General features: G+C 37.8%; 2 protein-coding genes across 7 annotated transcripts in view; one reads left to right on the top strand and one right to left on the bottom strand.

Annotated features, from left to right (window-relative positions):
- ANAPC10 (anaphase promoting complex subunit 10) overlaps positions 1-8,637 on the bottom strand; it is a 38,358-nt gene extending 29,721 nt beyond the window's left edge. For 3 of the 6 annotated variants that reach the window (XR_001187452.5, XR_216894.6, XR_002399726.4), the window contains exons 1-4: positions 8,224-8,637; positions 2,781-2,897; positions 1,322-1,412; positions 460-580 (exon numbers count right to left, since the gene is read on the bottom strand). Coding sequence is in view for 3 of the 6 variants with exons in the window: in XM_027455783.3 (XP_027311584.1) it covers positions 460-580; positions 1,322-1,412; positions 2,781-2,895 (327 nt within the window). In the remaining 3 variants the exon portion in view is untranslated. Of the gene's footprint in view, positions 1-459; positions 581-1,321; positions 1,413-2,780; positions 2,898-4,801; positions 4,938-6,994; positions 7,090-8,223 lie in introns of all 6 variants that reach the window. The other 3 variants (XM_027455783.3, XM_005014668.6, XM_005014667.5) reach the window with 3 other exon arrangements.
- A 21-nt stretch (positions 8,638-8,658) lies between these two features.
- ABCE1 (ATP binding cassette subfamily E member 1) lies at positions 8,659-24,453 on the top strand. The gene is made up of 18 exons (XM_038178053.2): positions 8,659-8,820; positions 13,064-13,231; positions 13,766-13,851; positions 14,360-14,457; positions 14,829-14,946; positions 16,788-16,925; positions 17,088-17,157; positions 19,054-19,150; positions 19,927-20,016; positions 20,380-20,501; positions 21,195-21,416; positions 21,609-21,668; positions 21,753-21,811; positions 21,977-22,087; positions 22,190-22,332; positions 22,421-22,543; positions 23,574-23,685; positions 23,928-24,453. The coding sequence occupies exons 2-18, from the start codon at positions 13,129-13,131 to the stop codon at positions 23,973-23,975; spliced, it is 1,800 nt and encodes a 599-aa protein (XP_038033981.1). The 5' UTR covers positions 8,659-8,820; positions 13,064-13,128; the 3' UTR covers positions 23,976-24,453.
- Positions 24,454-24,644: the final 191 nt, after the last annotated feature.

The raw sequence follows: 24,644 nt of genomic DNA, 5'->3' as shown, positions 1-24,644 counted from the left end.
CCCAGAAATTAAATCTAACTCCAGACTGACACCAAAGATATTTATGCACCATCCAGAGCCACAACTAAAGTCTGTATTTTAAATTCATGAAAAGAATTTGAATTCCTGCTTTCCCCCACCTTTAAAGTCTAAAATTGCAAGTATTTAGAAGCTGAGTCTCCCTTTGGTTGCTTTGTTCCAAGCATAGGCTTTCCAGACACTAATTCTAAAGAATCCTATTTTGCAAAATCCCACTCTTTATTCCATTACTGGATCTACATATGAACCCTGTTATAACTATGTTGGTAGTCGCGCCTGACAAAAACAGAAACCAACCTAACAATTTTACAAAATAAGAAAGTAAAAGCAAACACCAAAATCAACCCAGATATTTCCTCCAAGAACAATGCCATTTCACCTCCAAAAACATTTCACGCATAGAGAGGACTACTTTAAGAGAGTGAAATACCATTGACCTACCCGAATTTCCTGGAGATTATGAAAGTTATTTCCTACTCTGACAGAGATTTTGCTTGGAGTGTAACTTTCATCAGATTTGTAGTCTGCATAAATACATAAGGTCTTCACTGTTGTTTTTCTCCTGCAAGAAGAAAAGAAACAATGTAAGCATCCTAAAGAAAAACATTCAGGAAGAGTTTGTTGTTATTTTGTAGTAAAATCTGAATGTTTTAAAACTTAATATAAAAGTGCGCCTACTGATTTATAAGAACCTTGTTGTTAAATCAACAGATTTTCTTCATGCATTAGATAACGCACACATAATAGATTTTCACTATTATCCTTCAACTGTCTTCTGAACTTGCATTATACCAAGAACTACAACAAAAGGTCAAAATGCCAAATGCAAAATGCCACTTATATGTGATGAAACATATGCTTCGCTTATCAAATATGGGCTCTACTACTATACCAAAAGAATCGTCAAGGTGACTCAAAAAGCCAGTCTTGTCAATCACAGCAGAATAAAACAGGAAAAGGTTTCTCAGACAATCAGTTGCTAAATACAGGACTGCTTTAAACACAGTCAGCTACCCTTCAAATCACAGTCTATGACAGAAAAAGTCAAGATTCAAATGTCACCCTATGTAGGTAAATGTGAAACTGCTACAAATGGAATTAAAGATTCCTTTTTGTGGCTCATTTAGGGATTCAGTAGCGATAACAATTTAAAAAAAAAAAAACACTTTTTTTCATGAACACTGTAAGGTAACACAGGACTAGTCCAAGAGTGCACGCACTTCCCAAGTCCCAGTCTTGGTGAACAGTCATCCACACAAAGTTAAGCGAAACATTCTAACGCATACAGAGTAATTTTTAATACCTAAACTGGATGTTCACCAAATGAGGCTGCGATCCATCTGACTGCCAGTAAGTTTCTAGATTATCATCTCTTAACTGATCCACTCCAAATCCTAAGAAAAAGAAAAGGTGATAATCTTGAATATTCTTTATCTGTGATATAATCACAGACTTTTTTTTTTTACAGCTTTTACAAACTAAAACACATTTTAAACTATAACATAAGGAAATACTTCTAAAGATTCAAGTTGTTCTTGTGACAGAACTAAAACAGGTGTCTGTCAATAAAAACGCAGTGCTACAGTGCCTTTATGTTCTATCTCTTATTGATATCTGGGGGGTGGTTGTTACCTTTCAACATGTCCTGGAATTCCAAACGTGAAGAAATAACTCATAATTGCAAGAACAATACTTTATGATTTCTACCTATTCTATAATTGAACTAATGAATTACATGAAAAGCGTAGACTCATTAAGGTTGGAAAAGACCTTCAAGATCATCTGGTCCAACCACCACTAACAGATCATTCAATTATTACAAAATTTTAGCAAATATAACTTATTTTTTACAAGCCATTTCTTGGAATATTTTTAAAGTTAGTAGCTAGAACAAGCAATAGCTGCCAAAACCAATATTCATAAAAGCTGTCACATTTAAAGAAACAACTCTGAACATTTATTTTTCCATTCCCTCATTACCTACCCTTCTACTAATCACATCATTAATAACTGCCCTCAAAAGCTGCAGTTTTAATTTAGCAGAGGCAGTTTTATCTTCAATAAGAAATCTTTGTTCCATTTGAAGTGACAGAGGCATATGATGTTTTTCTTCAAATAAGAGACACCAGGACATCAGACCAGCCTGAGTGCAATGTTGCAGTATGAAGTGATCACTGACACTAGGCTGCAGCTAGGTATCAGATCAGCACTCAACAGCTGTTTCCGAAATAGCAGCTCAACCACTTCAAGTGAAAAGAACAGATTTGTAGATATTTTGAGCAGGTGTAAACTATCACTAATGATATCTCAGCAACATTTACAATGGCTTCATTTTACTTGCAGGATTTTAGAGAGCTACACAAAGTCTGGATGGAATATTTATGTTGGCTAACTGCATGGATTGTTTGTCTGACTTAAAATCAAAGATACTTACTTGGTCAATGCCAAACTACAGAAATAATTACACAGTGCTTACACAGTTCAGTTTGTTCACTGAACAAGTAAAAATACGGTTTAGTTTAAAATCAGCAAAAGCTCTGTTTTGCTAATGTGACATATTTCTTAATTTTAGGGTTTCTAATATAGTTATAACTCTTTCAAATTGCATCAAACTAGGCAATTTTTTTTTTAATGACACCCTCCTCGTAATTTACATTACAGCAATTCTACTGCTACACTCTGCATGTATGACTTCTTATCAAAACATAACCCATTACATTTTCTAAGAACAATTTACATAGAATCATACATTGTGATTCTACCTGGTTTACAAGATGAAAGTGACCAAACTGCTTGTGATCCTATTTCTCTAACAGTACCAGTCCTCTCCAATTGCTTTGGATCAGCACCAGGTGGTGTCTTGTTTGGGGTAGTCATTTCTAATAAAAAAACAAGCAAACAAGTTAGTTGACATATTTTAAGGCTGATGGGAAAACTAAAGGATTGTATTTGTTCATATAGAAGATTTAATTCTTTGACCTCAAACTTGTATAAACCATATGTTCTATAAACTATCATAGATTCAATATTTAAATCTTGTAAATATGAGGTTCCACATACATGCAAAAAATTGTCTGTGTAAAAATAGGTTGTACACTGGAAACATTCTTAAGTTACATTACTTGTATCATTCTTTACACAAATACAGAATTAGTTATTGTTTCATTTTGGGGGTTTTAGGAAGTTTTTGTTTCCAAGCGAAATGGAAACAGACTCTTTTGATTTAAAGGCTAGCACTACAATTTCATTTTCTGTCCTAGCACACACACAAGTTTTCCTAATCTCCAAGTTCAGAGTCTAGAGCAAACCAGTCTTCCTTGAGACACTTCTTAAAAATAGGAAAGGAAAATTTGAATAAATAATTTAGTCCTTTATTTGGAAGAGACAGGTCATTGCCACATGTATCCATGGTCCATTTACTTAACTTCACAAGTTCATCCGGAATCAGTAACCTGTGACTTACACTGCTCAAGTAATCATTCAGTCTCACACCTGGCCTACTGCCATATAGAAGTTGTTGTTCTTCATGTCATGTAGAGGCCCTTACTACTGCCTAGGAAATAGCTTTAAAGGCTTCCTTTCCCAGCCCCCCCCCACCAAAAAAAAAAAAAAGGATTCCAAAGAAACAAATTCCATGCAAGGAATCAAAAGCCTAAGACTAAATGTAAAGCACTCAAGAGTCAATGAATTAGACTTGACTTCTAATCCTTTGCTTATATGCATGACAGCATATTATGCTCTGCTAAATCACAAAAAAAAAAGACTTCCAGCACCCCACCTAGACAGAGATTCTGAATTAGTTTGATATCCACAGAATCCAGACCTTACCCACTACAGAAGCAATACAAGCCATAGACAAAAACAGTATTTTCCAATATAAGAATATTTCTGCAGCTAAAAACTTTATTGAACACCAGAAATTTGAGTTCTGTAGTATATATTGGTCTGCACCAAAGATTTTCTATTGGCCTTTGCCTAATGCTTAATTTTGCAGAGTTGAGAATGACTACCAGTTTTTTTGTTTATGACTCATTCAGATATAAGATTGCAGTCCTGATCACCATTAAAAAAAATTAAGAAACAATTACATATGTAGTAAAACCTTAGCATTGATAACAGCAACTGTTGCAGAAGACCACAAACAAAATGCCTTGATCAAATATCATCATCTTGGAAAAAAATGAGTAGAATGCTACACATCCAATCCAATCCCAAATATCCTGTATATGCTCGTATAATTCACAGATCTACAAATTCTAAAAACATCACAAAGTTTTCCTACAAAATTTGTGTTCAAAAGCTAAACAGTATTAAGAAAAAATGAAATGGACAAACCATTTAGCCACTAGCTAGACACTAACAGAAATCTTTGCTCCCCGTTGTATTTAAGTATTGTGTTATCCTTTTTAAAAAAAAAAAAAAACTTATCAGATGTTTATTGAGTCTTTAAAATGTAGCTGTGCTCTGATGAGTTGGCTACACTGCAAATCCAATGGGTTTTCATGTCTAGAACAGATCATAGACCATAGCAGAAAATAATATACTCTAGTAGCTTCTTAGGACAACTTTGCTTTATATTTACTGATAGCAACTTCAATCAAATACAGTATTACAAATATTCTTTTGAGAATTTAAAACTGTCTTGGAAAAAGTTATGTAACACTTAGTTTGGGGTTATCTGAAAAATAAACATTTTTGTCCCAATAACCAAAACTCAAGTTATCTTTATTAATCATCGAAGAGACTACATTTATTTTCTTAAGAACTTTAAAACTCAAATCACCTATTTGTCCAAAGTGTTCAGAATCCCTGAATGAACAGCATGTTGAGATTTCTTACAAGGTTTAGGGCACACAGAGAAGTTCTAGACAACTTTGTATTGCTTTGGTTCAGAGTTTTGAGGTGTACATGCTGGGGATCTGAAACAGACAGTGAGAATCACTGACAAATCAGTCACAGATCACAGACAAGTGATAATGAAAGATTGAAAACCTTCAGCGTGTGAACTAATCAGTTGGACTAATCCAGTCAGTTTTTCATGACTGAAGCTGTTTAACCAGCTTTGTAACAATACATTCTAGATAGCTTTGCTGAAGCTTCCTAATAAAAAGAAGTTTAAAAGCAAGAAAGGCAATAGAAGTACAAGGGAAAATAATACAAGCCAACTCACTCAAAAAAAAAAAACAACAACACTTTTTGACATTTTACTAGAAGTACAAATTCCTTATTTTGGGAAAGACACAAATAGTTACTACTAAAAATAAAACCACACTTGCATTTGAATTAAGTCACCAAATTATAAAAAAAAAAATCTTAGACTGAGAAGACAATGGAATGAGAAGAACACAATGGTGTTTTTTTTTTTCCCCCCAAGCTCTGGAGAAAATAAGCAGTCTGTCTAGAAGCCTTTCTACTTAGTATGTGCTAAAAATTTAAAGACATATCGCATCCATAGAGGCATTGGCTGGAAACATCTTCAATTTTCCAATCCAGTTATTCCAAATGATCATCAGTAGGCTTGCCGTTTCTTTAATTGCAACGTGAACATATTATTAACTCAATGATATAATCAATGTCACACTTTCATTTTGCTGCTCTCCAGTAGCAAAGTATGCTTCCTTTAATTAAAACAAGAAAGCTGAGCTTCTTAACCCAACCTGAACTCTATCCCTCAGCATCTTCCTTAGAAAAGTTAGCTCTTTCCTGGAGGACCTCCGCATGAAATAACCATTAAACCCAATTTAACAGAAGTATTTCATAAACACAGCGAAGTGGATTTAGATGGTTCAAGCATTCTACCATTCATAATCAAAGCAGATAAGTCATTCTGATTATAGCACTGTAAGACACTTAAAAGATGCACACCTGAAAGCAAACCTTTCACAAAACATACACTCTTGCATCACATTGAAGAGGGGACAGAGGATACATTTTGACCCTTTCTTTTCATACCCAAGCTCAATGAAAATTTTGCAGATTGTCAAGCAGACTTCTCAAAGTACAATTTTTAATTCCACCATGTTAGTACAGAAAGGCTTAAAACGCACATCTATAAGGATCTTTGACAGACCAGACTATAACCATCAGACATCTGTCCAGCCATTCACATTCCTCTCACAGAGCCAGCTTCAGTATTTTATCTCCTTGCAAACACAGTTTCTGCTTTAACATCCAACCCATGTTATCTTCTTAAAAACAAGCATGATTTCTTCTCTTGTTTTACAGAGAACTCAAGGACTAGTTTATCACTAACACTTACGTAAAAAACTTTTTTTTTTACCCAAATTTACTTTGTTTCCTTTCTAGAAGAGTGCCTATGCCACTTAGCTTTCTTGAAAAATGAAGTCTTGCAAAACAAATATTTTTGCAGGGTCTAAAAGATCTACATACTATGGTTAAAAAACAATGGCATACCATTTTAACAAAGGTTCTTACTCAAATAACATCATATTGTTAATATTTCATTTACTACACAATACAGCATTCATACACTTTTGCAGATACTGCTTGCTACTCAGTAACACCTTTTCCATTTCTGCCTTTGACATTTTGTCCGTGTTCAATTCCTCCCTCAGTTCTCATCTCTATTGAGATTAATTACACTGATTTTGATCATTTTACTTGCAATCCTTCTCACTTGTCAATGTACCTGTGTTGTATTTGCCATGAAAAAAAAAAAAAAAAAATTCAAAACAAAACTCCCCATGAGTTCACAACATCCCTAACAGTGAATTATCTAAACTTAGCTTTGAAATCAGTTTTTCAATCAGCTGTACACAGATCTCACGGAAATTATTTTTGACCACATTTCAGTCCTTGCTTTTAACAACATCAACCCAGACAATGGCAGAAATCCTGTAAAACTCAAGAAAAATCACTTAGATTCCATCCTCATTAGAAGTTTGGTCCTGATTGTTAATAAACCAAAGTAGGCCATCTTCTGTTCACACGTCGTTTTTAATTGTCTTCTACTTACTGACAGTCTTCTCCCAAGTCACCTCCCCATCATCTTCCAGGGGATAAAAACTAGGTTCACTGGTCTCTGACTTCCTCACATCATCTGTTCCCACTCTTGAAAAATAAAATAAAATCCTAGGTTTGAACTTTTCCAGGCCTCAAAGGTGCATCCAGTTTGGGCAAATACTTAGAATAACCTCCTACACTTCAGAAAACACTTCAGCTAATGCCCTATGTGTACTAGGATGATTTTTATGAGCTTTCACTGACTCTCTCACCTAGTTTGCCCCCTTTATTTTTTTATATTACTATTCTTACTGCATTCCCATGGTACTGTTACACACAGTAGTAGAAAGTGCCTGACTACAACTTTTACTTCAAAACTGAACAAAAGCAACACTACTCCAGACTTTTTGCAACACACATGAATTAGTCTGTTTTTCTTATTCATTCTAATGGAAAGGGATTTCATACCTTAGATTGCATGACTTTTATACTCATTCTATTCATTTTTTTACCTCATAAGCTCTTCACTGCTCTCATTTTCTTTGTAAAGGCCTTAAAACAACAAAGGGCTGCAAAGATCTCAAGATCTAATCAGAAGCCAGCCCCTTACCATGCGTACTATTTCTATTCAGGTGAAAGAATAAATAAGAATATTTAACGTTCAATTATTAATTTAATATTTAATAATAATAGTAAATGCTCAGAAGCAACATATTTCAGCAACAACCAGCTCTCCAGTATATTTGTCCAAATTAAGTATAATTATCCATTATATTTATTATTCTCTCAAAACCCTTTTGAACACCTGTTACTTTTACTCTGCCTGTATTATGCTGTTTTAAGTCTCTCTGAGGTAATGGCTTAAACCTTCCAGTGTAAGGACCACAAATACATTTATTACTGAAAACAATGTGAGCAGTCAGACATCAAGAAGTATATTAACAGTTTTTAATATTTGCATGTACACACGCCCCTAGTTATTCAAAAATATAAATATTAGTGAAAGCATATTTAAAATACATTTTTAAGGAAAGGCAAGCTTCCAGGACTATTAGGTCTTAAGCATTGATATTGATTACCCGCAGTGTTTACCCACACAGCAAGCAGAGGACGGATGCAGCCTGACAAGCCCGGCTGCTCTCACTGCGGCCGCCCCGGCTTTTTGTTTTCTTTAACGAGGGCTTCCATTTATTAATTAATTAATTACCACATCCCCGGACCGCGGTGCCGCGCTCCACTCACCTCCTCAGGGCTCCCTTCCCGGGCGCTCACCGAGAAGCCGCCAGCCCCGGGGGCAGCCCGGGGACCGAGGAGGAGGAGGAGGAGGAGGAGGAGGAGGAAGGGCCGAGGGGGCACTGAGAGGGGCGCGGAGCCTCTCCGCGGGCTCCCCCTGGGCTCCTCCTCCGCCGGCGCTGTGACCGTTCAACGGCCGCGCACGCGCAGAGCCCAGCGTGGCGCGCGAGCTCGGTTTAAACCACGGCGGGGTTCGGCTGGGTTCGGCACTGCTCGGCACGGTTCGGCTGGGTTCGGCACAGCTCGCCTGGGTTCGGCAGCGTTCGGCAGGGCTCGGCTGGGTTCGGCAGGGCTCGGCTCGCCGCCCGCCAGCGGTCAGGGGAGCGAGAGAGCGGAGCGGCGTCCCGCGCCGATGACGTCAGCACCCCGCCCGCCGAGCCCCGTCTCCGCGGCGCGTTGCGGCGCAGGCCCCGCCCTGTGGGGGCGGCGGCCATCTTGGCCGGGCGGCGCGGCGCGGAGCGGAGCACGTTGCGCTGGGCTCGGCCGCCCTGCCCCGGCCCCGGCCCCGGCCCCGGCCCCGGGGGCGCCTCACGGCCCCCAGCCTCGGTAAGCGGCCCCGGGGGGGCGTGGGGACGCGGCGAGGGGTGCCCCGTGCTGTTACAGGGGGTGGGGGGGGAGCGGGGGAGCCGTTGTGGCAGCCGGGCCTCGTCCCCACACGGTGGCAGCCAGCTGGGCCCGGCCGCCGCCTGAGGGAGCCGAGGCCCGGCACGGGCACGGGCGGGCTCCGCAGCTCCTCAAGGCTCCTTGCTGGCAGCTGGGGGTTGGTTTTTGGCTGCCGTGTGGCAGCAGAGCCAAACCGGAGGCTGCAAGAGCTGCCTGCGTGGAGAGAGAGGCCCCAACGGCCGGGAGGAGAGGAGGGATGCGGGGGCTTCTTTATTTTGATTTATTTTTTTCCTGGGGAGGTTCTCTGCGCTAAAGGAGAAAGCCGTGCTTTACATCGTTTTCAGAAAGTTAGCACGTGGTGGAGAGATTAAGACTTATTTAAGGGCTGGCAAGGGAGTGGGGTTTTCACGAGGTAAGTGTTAATAAACGGATAACCCCCCCCGCCCCTCAAAAAAAAAAACAAAAAACAGGTAGGGCCTTTCCTGGGGGCCACGGTAGCGTTGTCTCTCAGGAGTGCACCTCGTTACTTCTCCTGCAACTTTCTGTGACTGCCTGCAAGTCCTAACTTCAGTTTCTCCGCTGTGGTTTCCTAGGTCGAAAAACCAAATCCTGCTGTAATTTTCATGTGGCTTGCTGCCAGTTTTGGGGCTTATTCTCCGGCCTTTCATTTCACGTTAAAAGAAAATATTAAAGATTGAATGATAAGTAATGCCATTCAGCACCAGCTGAACACACCCACGCGTAATGCTGCGTCAGTGTATTTGAGCATATGCTTTTCATGTTAACGTTGCATTTATTTTCATGTTCGTGTTGTGCCTCATGAGCAATACAAGCTAAGTACAGTCATTAGATTTCAGACTTGTTTAAAGCTCTTGTACAACATCTTTTCAGTCTCTAAAACAAATGTCAAAGCCTCAAGCATAGACTCGTTCTTAATTTCCTAGTAGATCTTGCTTGTAGCAGTGCCACATACTACTATTTCTGCTTTGACACTTATAAATTTACTGATCTCCCATGTGCAGCTTGAAAGGCTGTTTTCTTGTTGTGTTTCATTTAAATTTCCTGTGGATATTCTACCTTTTTTGTTCTTGTGGAGTCACTATATGTAGCCCATTACCAATGGATTGAGAGAGAATTCTTGAGATAAATGAGTTTCGGAGGATACTACTCATCCTTATTTCTTTTCTCTGTACTTAGTTTAGATCAGGTGCAGTGTAGTTTAATAAAACATTATTTCTGCAAAGTAACTGAAGTGTGACTCAGTTCTCAACACAGCCTTCCTTCACCACATTTAATTGAATCATCTCTGGGTTTTCAGTCTTCATTTACAATTTTTGTTCATGTTTGTATGCTTAATTCTGAGTAATTCAAAGCAATTGCAAATCCTTCTCTGTCATTATTGACTTGGTTCAATAACTTTTTGTATAAACTCTAATGCCTTTGAGAGAATAAATATTGGTGTTTCTTCAGGCAAGTACATTTAATGTCCAACCTGTAGAAGAAATTTCTGTTGCCTTTTGTAGCAGGATAGAGTGGTCTTCTTTTGTGTCTTAGACATGACTTAGTGGTTGTACAAGTGTCGTAATTGGACTTACTGGGCAGCTTTAGGCTTCAATAAATGATACTGACAAAGCATTTATCACTTCTGTTGTTAGCAGTTGTTACTCTTCCTCTCATCCTTTTACCAGTGTCTCTAGTCCGTTGTTCTAGAAACATTACCACTTGTCTCTCCATTAGAATTCGTTGATCCAAAATAATGTATCGCTCTGTAGTTAGCAACAAATTAATGGTTTCCTGACTTTGTCTTCAGTTCTTCTTGATTTGGAAAGCAGAAATACAGGTATGAGCTGTATAAATGCTTCTGAATACCAGTTCCTCCTGCTGACTGTACCTAGCAATTACTGCTATTTTGTATTGGAGCATATACATCTTGTTCATGATGTTGACCTGTGTTCTGAGAGGTCTGCTGTCTGCACCATGAAATCAGACAGTCATATTCAGTGTGTTCAATTAAGTGCCACCGAAGTAACTGCATATAAATATGTAGTTTGAGCTCAGTCTGCTTTTGGACATTTGTTTAATTTGCTCTAAATTGTCAATTCTATCAATTTTTTTTTCTCTTGTGGACAATTATCATCATAGACATCAGGACAGTCGTGGAAATATTGCAGAAGTGACAGAAATTAAAAAGTAAAAAAAAAAAAATAGAAGTTAGCTTTCTGACAATGATTTAAGACCACTGGAGAATTTTGGATAAGCTGACGCTTCGTCATGTAGATGGGAGCAGCAATGCATGATCCCACACCTCCGTACTGGTTCTGTAGTTCTGTCTCTTTGAATGCTTGCTACAATTACATCTTTGACTGTTAGACATCCAAAATCTTCATCACAGATAAGGTTATTTTCCCATATAATTAAGCTCCAGGAAAAGAAATCCATGGGCTGTTTGGTTACTCTAGGAACCAAGGTCTGATTCAGCAATGGATGGCAGTGAAAACTTTTGTCTGTTTATGCCACTGAGATTGGCTGCAAAGCTTGTTGAAGTAGGTGGCAAAACCAATTTGTTCCAAGCTGTGTTTGGCTTCGTCTTTTAGAGTGACCAACCCCGTTTTCCTCCTGTGTTGCTTTAAGCCAAGCAACAGGAGGGAAGGGTGGTGGAGAAGTGAAGCTGTCTGGTCTGTTATCTGTGCTGCTCAGGCACTAGTTTGGGAGATTGGGTAGGGTACAGCAGCTTTGTTTGCTAGAGCTTCCTTTTGGAACCCATAGAAATAGCCTGTATGCTAGTTAGAGCCAAGATGACTAGCAAGGAAAGTCCTGCCCAGAAGATGTTACAGTCCGCCTGCTCGAGGTCCTCAGCCACACAGGCCGTGTTGGAGCAAGGGCTTGCCATGCACTTTATCTGGGAAACCAAAGAGAGCGAGTGATTCACCTCCAGGTACTCTGTGTGCTGCACAGGGCTTCTGTGAAGGGCACTAGGACGTGTTTCTGAAGAACGTATTTTTGCCTTATTTGAAACGCTGTCAAAATCCATTATTTCCATCTTCTAGAAAATTACCCTGGGTCAAGCATCCTTGCAGATCTTAAGTTTCTTGTTTGCAATTGTAAGAAAAATGTATTAAAGTGAGAATTGCAAACCCATTGCTCCATGTCTGCAATGAATGTACTAACCACTGGACTATGGAGTTGATCAGTTTCTCTCTTACTGGCATGGACTATGGATACAATCACAATGCTTGCTCTGCCCTATTTTGTCAGTGTGGTCTAATGATATGATACTAAAACATATTTTTAAAAAGCGACAGTCAGTTTTAATAACACCAATGATGTTATTGAGACTTATTGTCTATTTGTAAAAGGTTGTGGATTCAAGAAAAAAATAGAAATATTAAAAGTAGAAACTGCCGTGATAAATTTGGAGGCGTGACTTGGATTGCATTCGTTTATATCTGACAGGTTATCTTTAGGCATTGATTTAAAAGTACTTGGGAAATTGAGAAGAGAAATAAGACCACCAGGATTAAAAGGAAGTACTGAAATACTCATCGTAGGAACAATTGATTTAAAAACCCAATAACATCCTCATAATACATATGCCATACACCTGTTGTTTTTGCTTCTTTTAGGATATTGAAGTCACAACCTTTTTTTATATAATATCCATATGTAGTAAGTAACCTGTAAAGGTTTAGTTCAGTGGGCAAAGATGAACTGGACGTCCAATACATGATACTTTGCTTGATTGTAAGTGTTGAAATCTTTTTCTTGGAAGCAAGTCCATGTGCAGATTGTGTGGAAACTGGAAGTATTTCAGGACTCCCTGACGTTACGTCTTTGAACCACTAATATGTATTGCATAGAGTCAAGATAATTCCCTTTTTACTATGGCATGCTTTTCTTGGAAACAAACGTTCTCAGATGTAATCATGATTTTATTTTGCTGTGGAGAAAAAGGAATGGAATTGGAAGGTAATGTTGAAGATTGTGCAGGGTTTTTTTGTATAGCAGTACCCTCAGCACTTGTATCTGAGTTTTCTTGTTTGGAAACTGTCTTGGGAGAGAAAACAGTAATCTTGCTTTTTTTTTTTTTGCCTCTGAACTCTACCGGTAATAACTTCAGATACATAACTTCAGATATTTCCTGTGCTGTTAGTAATAATGTCCTATCTGGTTTTTGTTTTTCCTTAAGATCTGCAAGACTCCCAGAACTCCTCCTCGTAATTGGTGTATGTGGGTAACCTTAAACTGCGCATCATGGCGGACAAATTAACGAGAATTGCTATTGTCAACCATGACAAGTGTAAGCCAAAGAAATGCCGTCAAGAATGCAAAAAGAGTTGTCCTGTGGTTCGAATGGGTAAGAGATGTAATTTAACCAAGTATGTAAGCATTTGGAGAAGTCCACAGTAATGTTCAGCTGGAAGGGGTTGCTATTTTTTATATATAACTATTTTTTGTTTGTCATTCACACGTTCTTTTTATGAAGACCTTAGAAGTTGAATATAATTGAAATCATGAGCAATTGGTAGCAGTAATTCCACTTTTCAGATTGTCAGTAGCTATTCATGACTATTATAGTCAGCTTCAATGACTATTCATAAAATCATTGAATCACAGAATGGTTTGGGTTGGAAGGGCCCTTAAAGATCACCTAGTTCCAGCCCCCTGCCATGGGCAGGGACACTTCCCACCAGACCAGGTTGCCCAGAGTCCCATCCAACTTGGCCTTGGATGCATCCAGGTGAGGCAACCTGTTCCAGTGCCTCACCACCCCAATGGTAAAGATCTTCCTATTAATTGGTTACATGTTCTTCTGTGGAATTTAGTAGTACTAGTAAGAAATATGATTCATGAGAAACTTTATTAAGTTCATCTTATTCTTTATCACCAGGAAAACTTTGCATAGAAGTCACATCACAGAGCAAAATAGCATGGATCTCAGAAACACTTTGTATTGGTTGTGGTATTTGCATCAAGGTAAAAGCCTGCTTTATTTGAAGTGATAACATTTCTTTATCGTGCTCTTATGTTTAGCAGTGCATATGGTAATTTCATAAAGTAACTTTGAGAATAATCAGACATTGTTAATTGTTATCGTTTATATAGTACTGTGTCAGGTTACTGAACTGCTTTGGCAGGGGATGTGGGCTGTGTTTTTTGTAGCTTTGTCTTGGAATGCTTTGCTTCAGGGCAGGAGGAGGGGTTGGTTGGTATTGTGGCAATAGAGATCTAACACCAGAAGGATGCTCTCCTAAGAGAGATCTGCTGAATGACTTGCTTGCAGTCTAAATTGCTAAGCATTTATCTTGAAAAGTGTGGTATGGAACTTCTTTGGAGTTGACTAACTAAATGGCAGTGAAGTAATTTTTTGGTAAATATTTGTAAAAGAACTCTTAAGTGCACAGCTAAGTGCAGTACAGGAAATCAGAGAATTTTGTTAATAAATTGTGTGCATAAGTAATCCATAAATTTGTTTCAATTACAGAAATGTCCTTTTGGAGCCTTGTCAATTGTTAACTTACCTAGCAACCTGGAGAAAGAAACAACACACAGATACTGTGCCAATGCCTTCAAACTTCACAGGTATTTTGTTTTCCAGACCAATGTAAAAGGGACAAAATTTTTCAAGTTTTTGTTCATCTAAGCTAGAAGTTCATATCCCGTTCATGATTATTCACTCAGTAGCTTCATTTTTTAATGTTAATGAAAGTTTTTCTTACTTAAACATACTATCATTAAACTGAATTTTAGTACTCATTTTACAGAATGAGTGTTCCTACTAATTAAAAACCGTCCTGTTCTATTTTTTTCTGAATCAAGTATTGTTAGGTTAACAAAGTAGGCTAAAATAATCAGCAAGTCTGAAACAGACTGTAATTTTTACTTTACTACTAAATCTTGGTGTCTGATGGCATTAAATCAATATAATCTGAAGTTATCAATATTGCATACAGGTTGCCTATCCCTCGTCCAGGGGAAGTACTGGGATTGGTTGGAACCAATGGTATTGGAAAATCAACTGCCTTGAAAATCCTAGCAGGAAAACAGAAGCCAAATCTTGGAAAATATGATGTATGTATCAGCAATAAAATGCAATTGCCATTATAGGTAGCTGTGGTTATACATTTTCACTGAGTTTTCATAATCATTAATGTGGTAGAATTTGCAAGGATAGTGGCAGTTTACCTTGTAACAGCCAAAGACCTACTCCACCCTGAAACAATAGAAGAAGGATGGTTTTAAGAGGCTTTTTTTTTTTTCTAAATCCTCTATATCTTTCAAGATAGATAATGGTAGTACTTACAACTCAATTAAGATGATTATCAGAAGCACATTTTATTCTTGCAATTACAAGGTTTTTGTTTTTTTAATACCAGTCTTTTAAAATGTAATTAACTTTCTTCCCCAGCCCACCCCCTTCTCCCCAGCTTACATAATTTACTTCTTTCCCACCAAGGGATTTAGGTTTTGGAGCTCCCTCTAAGTCTGAACGGTTCTAGTGTCTATGAGCAGCACCATGTATCATTTTCATCTCTTGGGCTTTTTTTTTAATTTTTGATTTTTTTTAAGACCTATAAAAGTATGTGGTTATCATAAGTTGTTGATGATGTTTCTCACTACAGACTTCAACACTGTTCTGAAAATTATTAGTTTATCTTTTTAAATACTTAGACATAGCAATGGTGTTAAACTGTACAGCAAGCAAGTAAAATAATTTACAAGTTTGTTTATCTACAAAACAAACTACTCCAAAGAGTGGATATTATTACAGAAAAGATGTAAATAATCACTACTGTGACTCTTCTTATCAGGTAGTATTTCAGTTACCGCCTACTTACCTTCACATCACCTTGTGGTATGTGTTGATCCTTTTTTTATCTGAAAGATTATCGTTTTAATGAATTATCCATTTTATGGCTGTCACTTAGAACTGCAAAGAAATCATTATTTTCCACCTATATTTTCCATTCTAATTCAAGTTTGGTTTATATTATTTTGTGGACTTCTTGTTTCAGATGGTAGTACTGCAGAAATAGCAAAACTTTTCATTCTTTCAATGTACTTAATGGAATTGCTCCCAAAATCAGACTTCCCTGTGAAGAGCCAAATCATTTAGACCACAGAAGCATGTGGTATGAATCAAATGTTACATGTCGCTTCTGCTCCAAAACTTAGGAACCGTTGCCTCTTTGTATTTGCTTGGTTTGAAAATGTGGCAGCTGTATCACTCCGTTTGTGTACTGTTAACCAGCAAAATAATTTAGCACTATTCAAAGTAGTAACGCTGTGCAAAACGGCACTCTGCAGGTTAGGTTGTGGTTTTTGTTTTTTTGTTTGTGGTTTTTTTTTTGTTTCCCCCTGGGTGATTGTGCTGAACAGGTTTATTTTGGTTTTGTTAATCAAGATGGGTTTCTTGTAGTTTTTCATTACTTTGTTTCTTGGTTTCCTTGGAAATGTTGGCTGAAAGCAGAGAAGAGTTTTGCAACCAGTTCTTGTTGCATCTTTTGTGGAAGTTGATTGTATCAGTCCAGCCCTTCTCCGGTCAGATAGCTAATGTATCCAGCTATGCAAATCCATAACATCTTTTTTCCCTGAGAGGTAGTTTGTCTTACAGGTTTCTTTAACCTTCTAGGTGGCAATTTAAGATGCTTTTTCTTGGAAGAGCTAATGACAGAACATCTGAAGAAAGAAAAAAGTCCTAGCTTTTGTCCTCCATTTCTAATTAGTTTATTTTGTTCTTAATGGAAATTTTGTAACAGCCATTTAGTAACTAGCTTTTATTCAGGCTTTTTTTTTTTTTTTTTAATCTTGCAAGCACATTCTATTTGCTGTGTTGGTTGGAATTGTAATATTAAAAAATTTTAGTGTATGTAAAATGGTATAAGTAAACATAGGCTTTAATTTTGTCCTAGGATCCACCTGACTGGCAAGAAATTCTGACTTATTTCCGAGGATCTGAATTACAAAATTATTTCACCAAGATCCTGGAAGATGACCTGAAAGCTATCATTAAACCTCAGTACGTGGACCAGATCCCTAAAGCTGCAAAGGTAAGGAATTTCATTAGCTAAAGGAAAACTGGGGGCTTCTCCTGTAATGATTTTTTTGTATTTCAAGATTTTTATTTATTTTAATGTGAAAAGTCCACTGCAGTTTGAAATAATTATTGTTGAAATAATGTTGTTGGGTTTTCTGTATTGCTTTTCTTCTAGGGAACAGTGGGATCAATTCTGGATAGAAAGGATGAAACTAAGACACAAACTGTTGTATGTCAGCAGCTTGGTAAGTAATTTTGTAAGGCCAAACTTCAGAGTATCTGAGAAATTGATATTTACTGGAAAGTTACTGCTAATATAATGGTCGGTTTGAATTGTACCAACTTTAAAAATAAATAACAAATATGCAAAAATGCTTTGCAATGAAGACTAGGGCTTGCTATATGTATTATCTGAACCAATGCCAGTAATGCTTTCTAGTAACAAACTAACTGACACATGTTAGTTGATAGAATCAAATGCAGCTTCTCTTTCATGGTAATATTTAAATCTGGAAAAAATCCAGGTACCATCTGCTGTTCTTGCTTGCTTTACAACTTGAGCAAAATTATAGTATCCTGTGGTGAGAACCATTACGTATAGAAAGTATAATCTAAGCACAAAAAAAAAACTCCTCAAAAAAGCTATATGTAGTTAGTTACAATAGGAGTAATATTCACTTCTGAGAATCAAGTAATTAATATGAACATCTGCATAGTCCAGGTAATTTTTGTAGGTGTTTTGAATTGTTACCTAAATTCAGTTGTTGCGAAATTACCAACAGGGTTCTTTTTGGTAGAGCTGCGTAGTAAAGGTTCCGATATGTTGTGCCAGCAAGAGTATGGTCTGTGAGCCATGCTTAACTTCTTAGAAATTGTCACATTCTTGAAATTTCTTGCTCATAAAGCTGAGAAGAAAATACTGGCTTCAGCCATTTCACAGAATCACAGAATTTCTAGGTTGGAAGAGACCTCAAGATCATCGAGTCCAACCTCTAACCTAACACTAACAGTCCCCACTAAACCATATCCCTAAGCTCTACATCTAAACGTCTTTTGAAGACTTCCAGGGATGGTGACTCCACCACCTCCCTGGGCAGCCTGTTCCAGTGCCTAACAACCCTTTCAGTAAAGAAGTTCTTCCTAACATCTAACCTAAAACTCCCCTGGCGCAACTTTAGCCCATTCCCCCTCGTCCTGTCACCAGGCACGTGGGAGAACAGGCCAACCCCCACCTCTCTACAGCCTCCTTTAAGGTACCTGTAGAGAGTGATAAGGTCGCCCCTGAGCCTCCTCTTCTCCAGGCTGAACAAGCCCAGCTCCTTCAGCCGCTCCTCGTAGGACTTGTTCTCTAGGCCCCTCACCAGCTTCGTCGCCCTTCTCTGGACCCGCTCAAGCACCTCGATGTCCTTCTTGTAGCGAGGGGCCCAGAACTGAACACAGTACTCGAGATGCGGCCTCACCAGAGCCGAGTACAGGGGGACGATCACCTCCCTAGCCCTGCTGGTCACACTGTTTCTGATACAAGCCAGGATGCCGTTGGCCTTCTTGGCCACCTGAGCACACTGCTGGCTCATATTCAGCTGACTGTCCACCATCACTCCCAGGTCCTTCTCTGCCTGGCAGCTCTCCAACCACTCATCTCCCAGCCTGTAGCTCTGCTTGGGGTTATTGTGCCCCAGGTGCAGGACCCGGCACTTGGCCTTGTTATTTATATTATTTGCTATAATGCTTGTTATTTATATTATTTGCTATAATGCTTGGAGGATTTGATTTTCCTGAAAATTAGAACTTCATTAGAAAGTCTAACAAGAAATGATTTAAAAATTGGTACAGTTTCTTTTCAGGGACAGAAGTCATAATTAAATGTATTGTGGAAAAGCAAATAGGAATGTAATCCTTCTGAATGATAGGAAGCAGCCGTACAAATTAATTAGCTAGTGCTGCAGAGAAACCATAACCTGTTGTGACTCTTTAAGCATTCAGTCTATAATAAATTATCCTTACACTGTTCTTATTTTACTTCTTTCTTCTTTTTCCTCTGTGTAGGATGTCTGCTGTGATTATACATATGTCCATAGGTAATAAACATATGAATTGTTGTGTTGGGTATAACATATCTAAAACTAGCCTCTTATTTGCAGACCTAACCCATCTGAAAGAAAGAAATGTTGAGGACCTTTCAGGAGGAGAACTTCAGAGATTTGCTTGTGCGGTTGTTTGCATTCAGAAGGCTGATATGTATGTTTGATTTACTTCTGTTACACATTGCTTCTAATAACCTGTCTCATAGTATGGTCCTCTAATTTACATTTATTGTTGAAAATAATACTTCTGTTTGAAATGTTTGAACAAAAAATAATTGCATTAGCTTTTACAAACTAACTCAGCAGCTTGGATCTATATTTCTTCCATATATGATGTGTTTGTTTTGTTTCTATACTTTAATTCATCTGAACAGAAATCTCTAATTTCAGAGAGGTAGCTATTTGACAGTGTACCTCACTGTAATCATTTTTGAATAAGAAATAGACAAAAATAAGGTTCTTCACATATATCACGACCAGGAAATTTAAAAAAAGCCTGGTCCATCCTTGGATCAAGAAAGCAAGAGCAGAAGACTTAGTTTTCTGTCTTTTTTTTTGGTTTGTTTGTTGTTTTGATTTGATGTGGGGGTGGAGAATGTCCTTCTTCCAGTCTCATAGGTCCATTGGTTTGCACTTTTCACTTAAACTGGAGTCAGAACAGAGTGTGTGAGATTCCTAGCTGATTGGTGACTACCTATAGCACTTGATAACTTTTTCAGAACTTTTGGTGAGCTAAGGCTTAATTCGGCTTGTTTAACAGTTTCATGTTACAGTCATTGGAGATTCAAGGCAAGTGTCGGTATATAATAGTTGTTTCTTTTCTCAGTATGAAAGTAAGTTTTTGTTTATGTAGTGGTTGAAATGTTAGTATTAGATTGGAATATGTTGAAGCTTACATTCTCTAAGACTTATTTTTTCTTTTGGGGTTAGCTTCATGTTTGATGAACCTTCGAGCTACCTAGATGTCAAGCAGCGCTTGAAAGCTGCCATTACTATTCGATCCCTAATAAACCCTGACAGGTAAATATAAATTTAAAATATTTTGCTAAACTATAGTAGTAGGTGACTTATTGCAGAGTAAAGAAAAAGCCAGTCTATCTCCCTGTAAATGCTAATTTCTCGGTATGGTATATTAATAGATGTTTAAAATATTCTAAGTCAGTAGCATCTTCTTCCTGCACATTTTGAAAATCCGTTTCCCATTGTTTCTGTAGTTACTATTTCAGCATTGGAGTATATTATGTAGTAAGTAAGTGAAAATCGTGTTGATAGCTTGTGTGTCTGCAAGACTACACTAAAAAGAAGTTAGTGTTTGAAGTAAAGAAACTTGTTTAGAAATGTAGTGTTCAAGTAAAAAAAAAAATCTCTGACTGTATTTTTCAGGTACATTATTGTCGTAGAGCATGATCTGAGTGTGCTAGATTATCTCTCTGACTTTATCTGCTGCCTGTATGGTGTGCCAAGTGCTTATGGTGTTGTTACTATGCCTTTCAGCGTAAGAGAAGGTAATTTTTGCCATATTTTGCTTTTTAAACCTACCAAAAAAGTCCGTAGAAAAAAAAGGTATCAAAATACTGGTAGTCTATTATGTGAATGTGTTTTTCCTGTTACATAGTACTTTGGTAACTAAAAAATTAGTTTTTTATTCTGTGCAGAAATTTCATTTTTTCTGAACCAAACTTTTTAACTCAATCCAAAAGCCTTAATTATAAAAGGCCCTTTGTCGCTTGCTGTGGACATGATTTTGGTACTTTCAGGTGTTTTTGTAGACTGGAGTTAGACAAAAGACTCTATAAATAGTAAAGAAAGGGCAGGAGACAGTTTGCACAGTACAGAGGTGGGTAATGTTGAACTGAATTGACCACCCATCTTGCACTGAGATTTAGCAGTAAATTGTTTTGCGAGGTCAGGTCCAAAAGCAGTAGTTCCTGTAAACCTTAAACAACCAGTACTCATGACAAGTTTTCATGACAAGTTTTCAGGAAAAGAGCCTGTAGCATTTTTGTATTTTTAGTTACTTTGTTCATTGAATTTGCATCATTTTCACACTTTAACAAAATGTTTCTTGCTTCTTTGAACATAACCACTTAAAATCCAACCTTCTCCATATCTGCCTGGAATTCACAGCCAAGAGCTAAAATCTCTCCTTTTTTACTTTTGTTGTAGGCAGTTTTTAATTATCTTTTCTCCTTTCATAGGCATAAACATTTTCTTAGATGGCTATGTTCCAACTGAAAATCTAAGGTTTCGAGATGCATCTCTGGTATTTAAAGTGGCTGAGACAGCTAATGAAGAGGAGGTTAAAAAGATGTGTATGTACAAATATCCAGGAATGAAAAAAAAGATGGGAGAATTTGAACTATCCATTGTAGCTGGAGAATTCACAGATTCTGAAATTATGGTGATGTTAGGGGAAAATGGTAAGTGAAATTTTTGTGGAAGTGATTACTACAGCCCTAAATACTTTTCAATTGCTTGAAATAAACAGAGGAATTCTCTTTAATTTTTAAATGTGTTCTTCACTAAGTATTTTGTTTTATCACTGACTTAATTGCTATAAGGCTAAGTTATTTAAAGTGTCTTAAATATATGTAACTTGCATTTTGTTTTAGGAACTGGCAAAACTACATTTATCCGAATGCTTGCAGGAAGACTTACACCTGATGAAGGAGGTAGTACTTAATATATCAGTTGAAACCTGTTGTGAAGATACTGGAGAGACTCTTGTTTTCATTATAAATTTTCTCTCTTTATAGGTGAGGTCCCAATTCTAAATGTCAGCTACAAGCCGCAGAAGATCAGTCCTAAATCTACAGTATGTTTAAGCCTTATTTGTTAAGTACTGTGTTTGCTGCAAAAAGCATGTTGTTAGTACACAGGTAGAATCTCTTTATGCCTAGAATAGAGTTAAGAAGGTTTTGTTCTTATTTTCTTATAGTGTGGCATGTAAAACTAAGTGGCAAAATTTCTATTTTGATAGGGAAGTGTCCGTCAGCTGCTGCATGAGAAGATAAGAGATGCCTATACGCACCCCCAGTTTGTAACTGATGTAATGAAACCTCTTCAAATAGAAAACATCATTGACCAGGAGGTATTAATGGCCTGAGACAACATACAACTTTTAATTCAGGTACCAGTTGAGCATCAAAAAGGAAATACAGCTCACTCTTCTCTTCTCTCCTCCTCTTACTAGGTTCAGACGTTGTCTGGTGGTGAGTTGCAGCGTGTTGCATTAGCTCTTTGTCTTGGTAAACCTGCAGATGTCTACCTAATCGATGAACCGTCAGCGTATTTGGACTCTGAACAACGTCTAATGGCTGCTAGAGTCATGAAACGGTAAAGTATACACAGTGGGGAAAATATTTGAATTTTACAGTAGCTTTGCAATCATTCTACATTTAGGTATCTCTCAATTTTCTTTCAGTTTCATTCTCCATGCTAAGAAAACAGCTTTTGTGGTAGAACACGACTTTATCATGGCTACATATCTTGCTGATCGTGTGATTGTTTTTGATGGCATTCCCTCCAAGAACACAGTTGCGAACAGGTAAGGGACTTGTTTGGGTTAGTAAGCAATATATAAGATGACAAAACAGAAATAAACTGTTTATCAGAAGCATTAACAAAAATGAGGTGAAGTATCCTTGCCTGTGGAAACTTACACTGCAATTAAAGTCAAGTAAGGCAGAAAGGGCTGGACTAGCTCCTGGCTTATACCAGCCTTAAGAAACAGCACAGCAATTAAATTGCAGTTGGAGAAGTCAGGGGCATCAGTTGGGAAGAATGAGAAAAGGGCTGACTGTAACCTGAGTATGCTTATGGAAACTGACTTCCAGACATAGTAGAGAACTAAGGCTCTTCCTGGCACATATGCAAATATTATGTGAAGTACAAGTCTTGACAGCAACACAAACACCACAGTGTGCATTATATTGTCGAGTATAAAGGTGTCCTTCTTACGCTTCTTTTTGTTCCTGTAAACAATTACAAGTAAATTATGGGAACTTGGAGGAGTAGCCCTGTTAGAAACCAGACTTTTAGACCAGTGTAATTATCAAGTACTTAATAGGAGCTAGATGAAATAAACACAGTGGTCTTCATATGTACCAGTCTGTTTCTGATGGCATTCCTCCTAGGACTAAACTTGTTTGAATTAAGGAACAAAATCAAATCACATAACTACTACTACTCAGCATTATGTATTATGATTTTTGTTACACCTTGCTATTGGTGCAACTTCATTTTTTTTCCTTTAATGCAAGTAAACGTGTGCCAACCCAGAACTGTGTATATTAAGTGAAAAGGTGGCAAAGGTAGCAGTCTGAAGACTTGCAGTGACATGCTGGGATCCTGCTGAAAGATGGTAGTTAGTTATTAACTTCTCCTTCGCTACATTTTTCTGCAAATGTAGCATATCCTGGTATGCCAAATACCAGCTTGCAGAACTGAACAAGCTCAGGATTGAAATCAAAGCTGTCTCCAAACTACAGGCGTTCTGACCTGTACAAGTTATAGAACTTCTGGAAATTTGTTCGGGAAGTGTGAGTGCTGTTACTAACATTCTCCTCTCCTAACAGTCCTCAGACCCTTTTGGCTGGAATGAATAAGTTTTTATCTCAACTTGAAATCACTTTCAGAAGAGACCCTAACAACTACAGACCAAGAATAAACAAACTCAATTCAATCAAGGTAAGTGAGAAGCACCTTTACAGTGAGGAAGCCATGACAGTTTAACATTGACTAAAACTTTAGTATAAGGAACAAAAGGAAGACCCATCTGCTGTTTTTGCTGTGCTGGAGAACAGCACAAGGAATGAGTATGAAAGTAATAAGGACAGTAGAAAGGAATTTAGACAGGCATGGTTTAGTTCAGCTATGTTCAAGTATGCCAAAGACTATTTTAAGTAATGATAATTTTTTTTCTTCCCCAGGATGTGGAACAAAAGAAGAGTGGAAACTACTTTTTCTTGGATGACTAAATGTTGAATTTGAGCATCTTTTGTAACTGGCATATAGAAACACATACTGAAATTAATACTTGTGGATAAGAAGGCTCAATCAGGTTTTAGAACAATTCATCTTCTGGAGCTTAAAGTCTCCTGCTGCGTGTAACATCTGAGATCAGTAGCAGTGTATAAATTCTAGGCTGTGTAAAACTGCCACTTTCTATTTGGTGACATAGCCCTATTTTCAGTGTTATAATTCAAAATAGACCATCTTGAATTGTGCAAATAAGTCTCCAGCTTTTTCAAAGTTTAAGGGAGATTTTCAATATGTTCTACCTACTCATGTACCAAGTGCTGACTGGACTTCCCCCTTTTTGAAAATCCTTGAAGCTGTTTTCTGTCCAAGATACGGAGACTTACCATGAATGTCAAGATACAGAAGATACTCTAATTTTAAAGATGCTGACTCTCTCTGGATGAGAGTTTCATAAATAAATATCCTCCTAACTTACTTGTTTTGTGATACAATGCAAACATTCTTCAATCTTTATTTCAGCAGCATCTGTGTATTTATGCTGTCATGCACACATTCTCAGATTACAGAAAGAAACAAAAGACTGAGTACAACAACCTACCTGTTACAGTGTAAAGATATCTACACTTCAAGTCCTCTGCCTCTGTGCATCTTCTCAGACCTAGTTA

Source organism: Anas platyrhynchos, chromosome 4 (assembly GCF_047663525.1).
Source record: "Anas platyrhynchos isolate ZD024472 breed Pekin duck chromosome 4, IASCAAS_PekinDuck_T2T, whole genome shotgun sequence".
Classification (NCBI taxonomy): domain Eukaryota; kingdom Metazoa; phylum Chordata; class Aves; order Anseriformes; family Anatidae; genus Anas; species Anas platyrhynchos.
This window is presented reverse-complemented; position numbering and strand designations above follow the sequence as displayed.

Bases quoted from the DNA above. Each gene is read 5' to 3' on its own strand.
- ABCE1 (XM_038178053.2), top strand. From the start codon at position 13,129: ATGGCGGACAAATTAACGAGAATTGCTATTGTCAACCATGACAAGTGT. The intron at 13,232-13,765 runs GTAAGAGATGTA...CTTTATCACCAG, and splicing joins TTGTCCTGTGGTTCGAATGG to GAAAACTTTGCATAGAAGTC. The intron at 13,852-14,359 runs GTAAAAGCCTGC...TTTCAATTACAG, and splicing joins GTTGTGGTATTTGCATCAAG to AAATGTCCTTTTGGAGCCTT.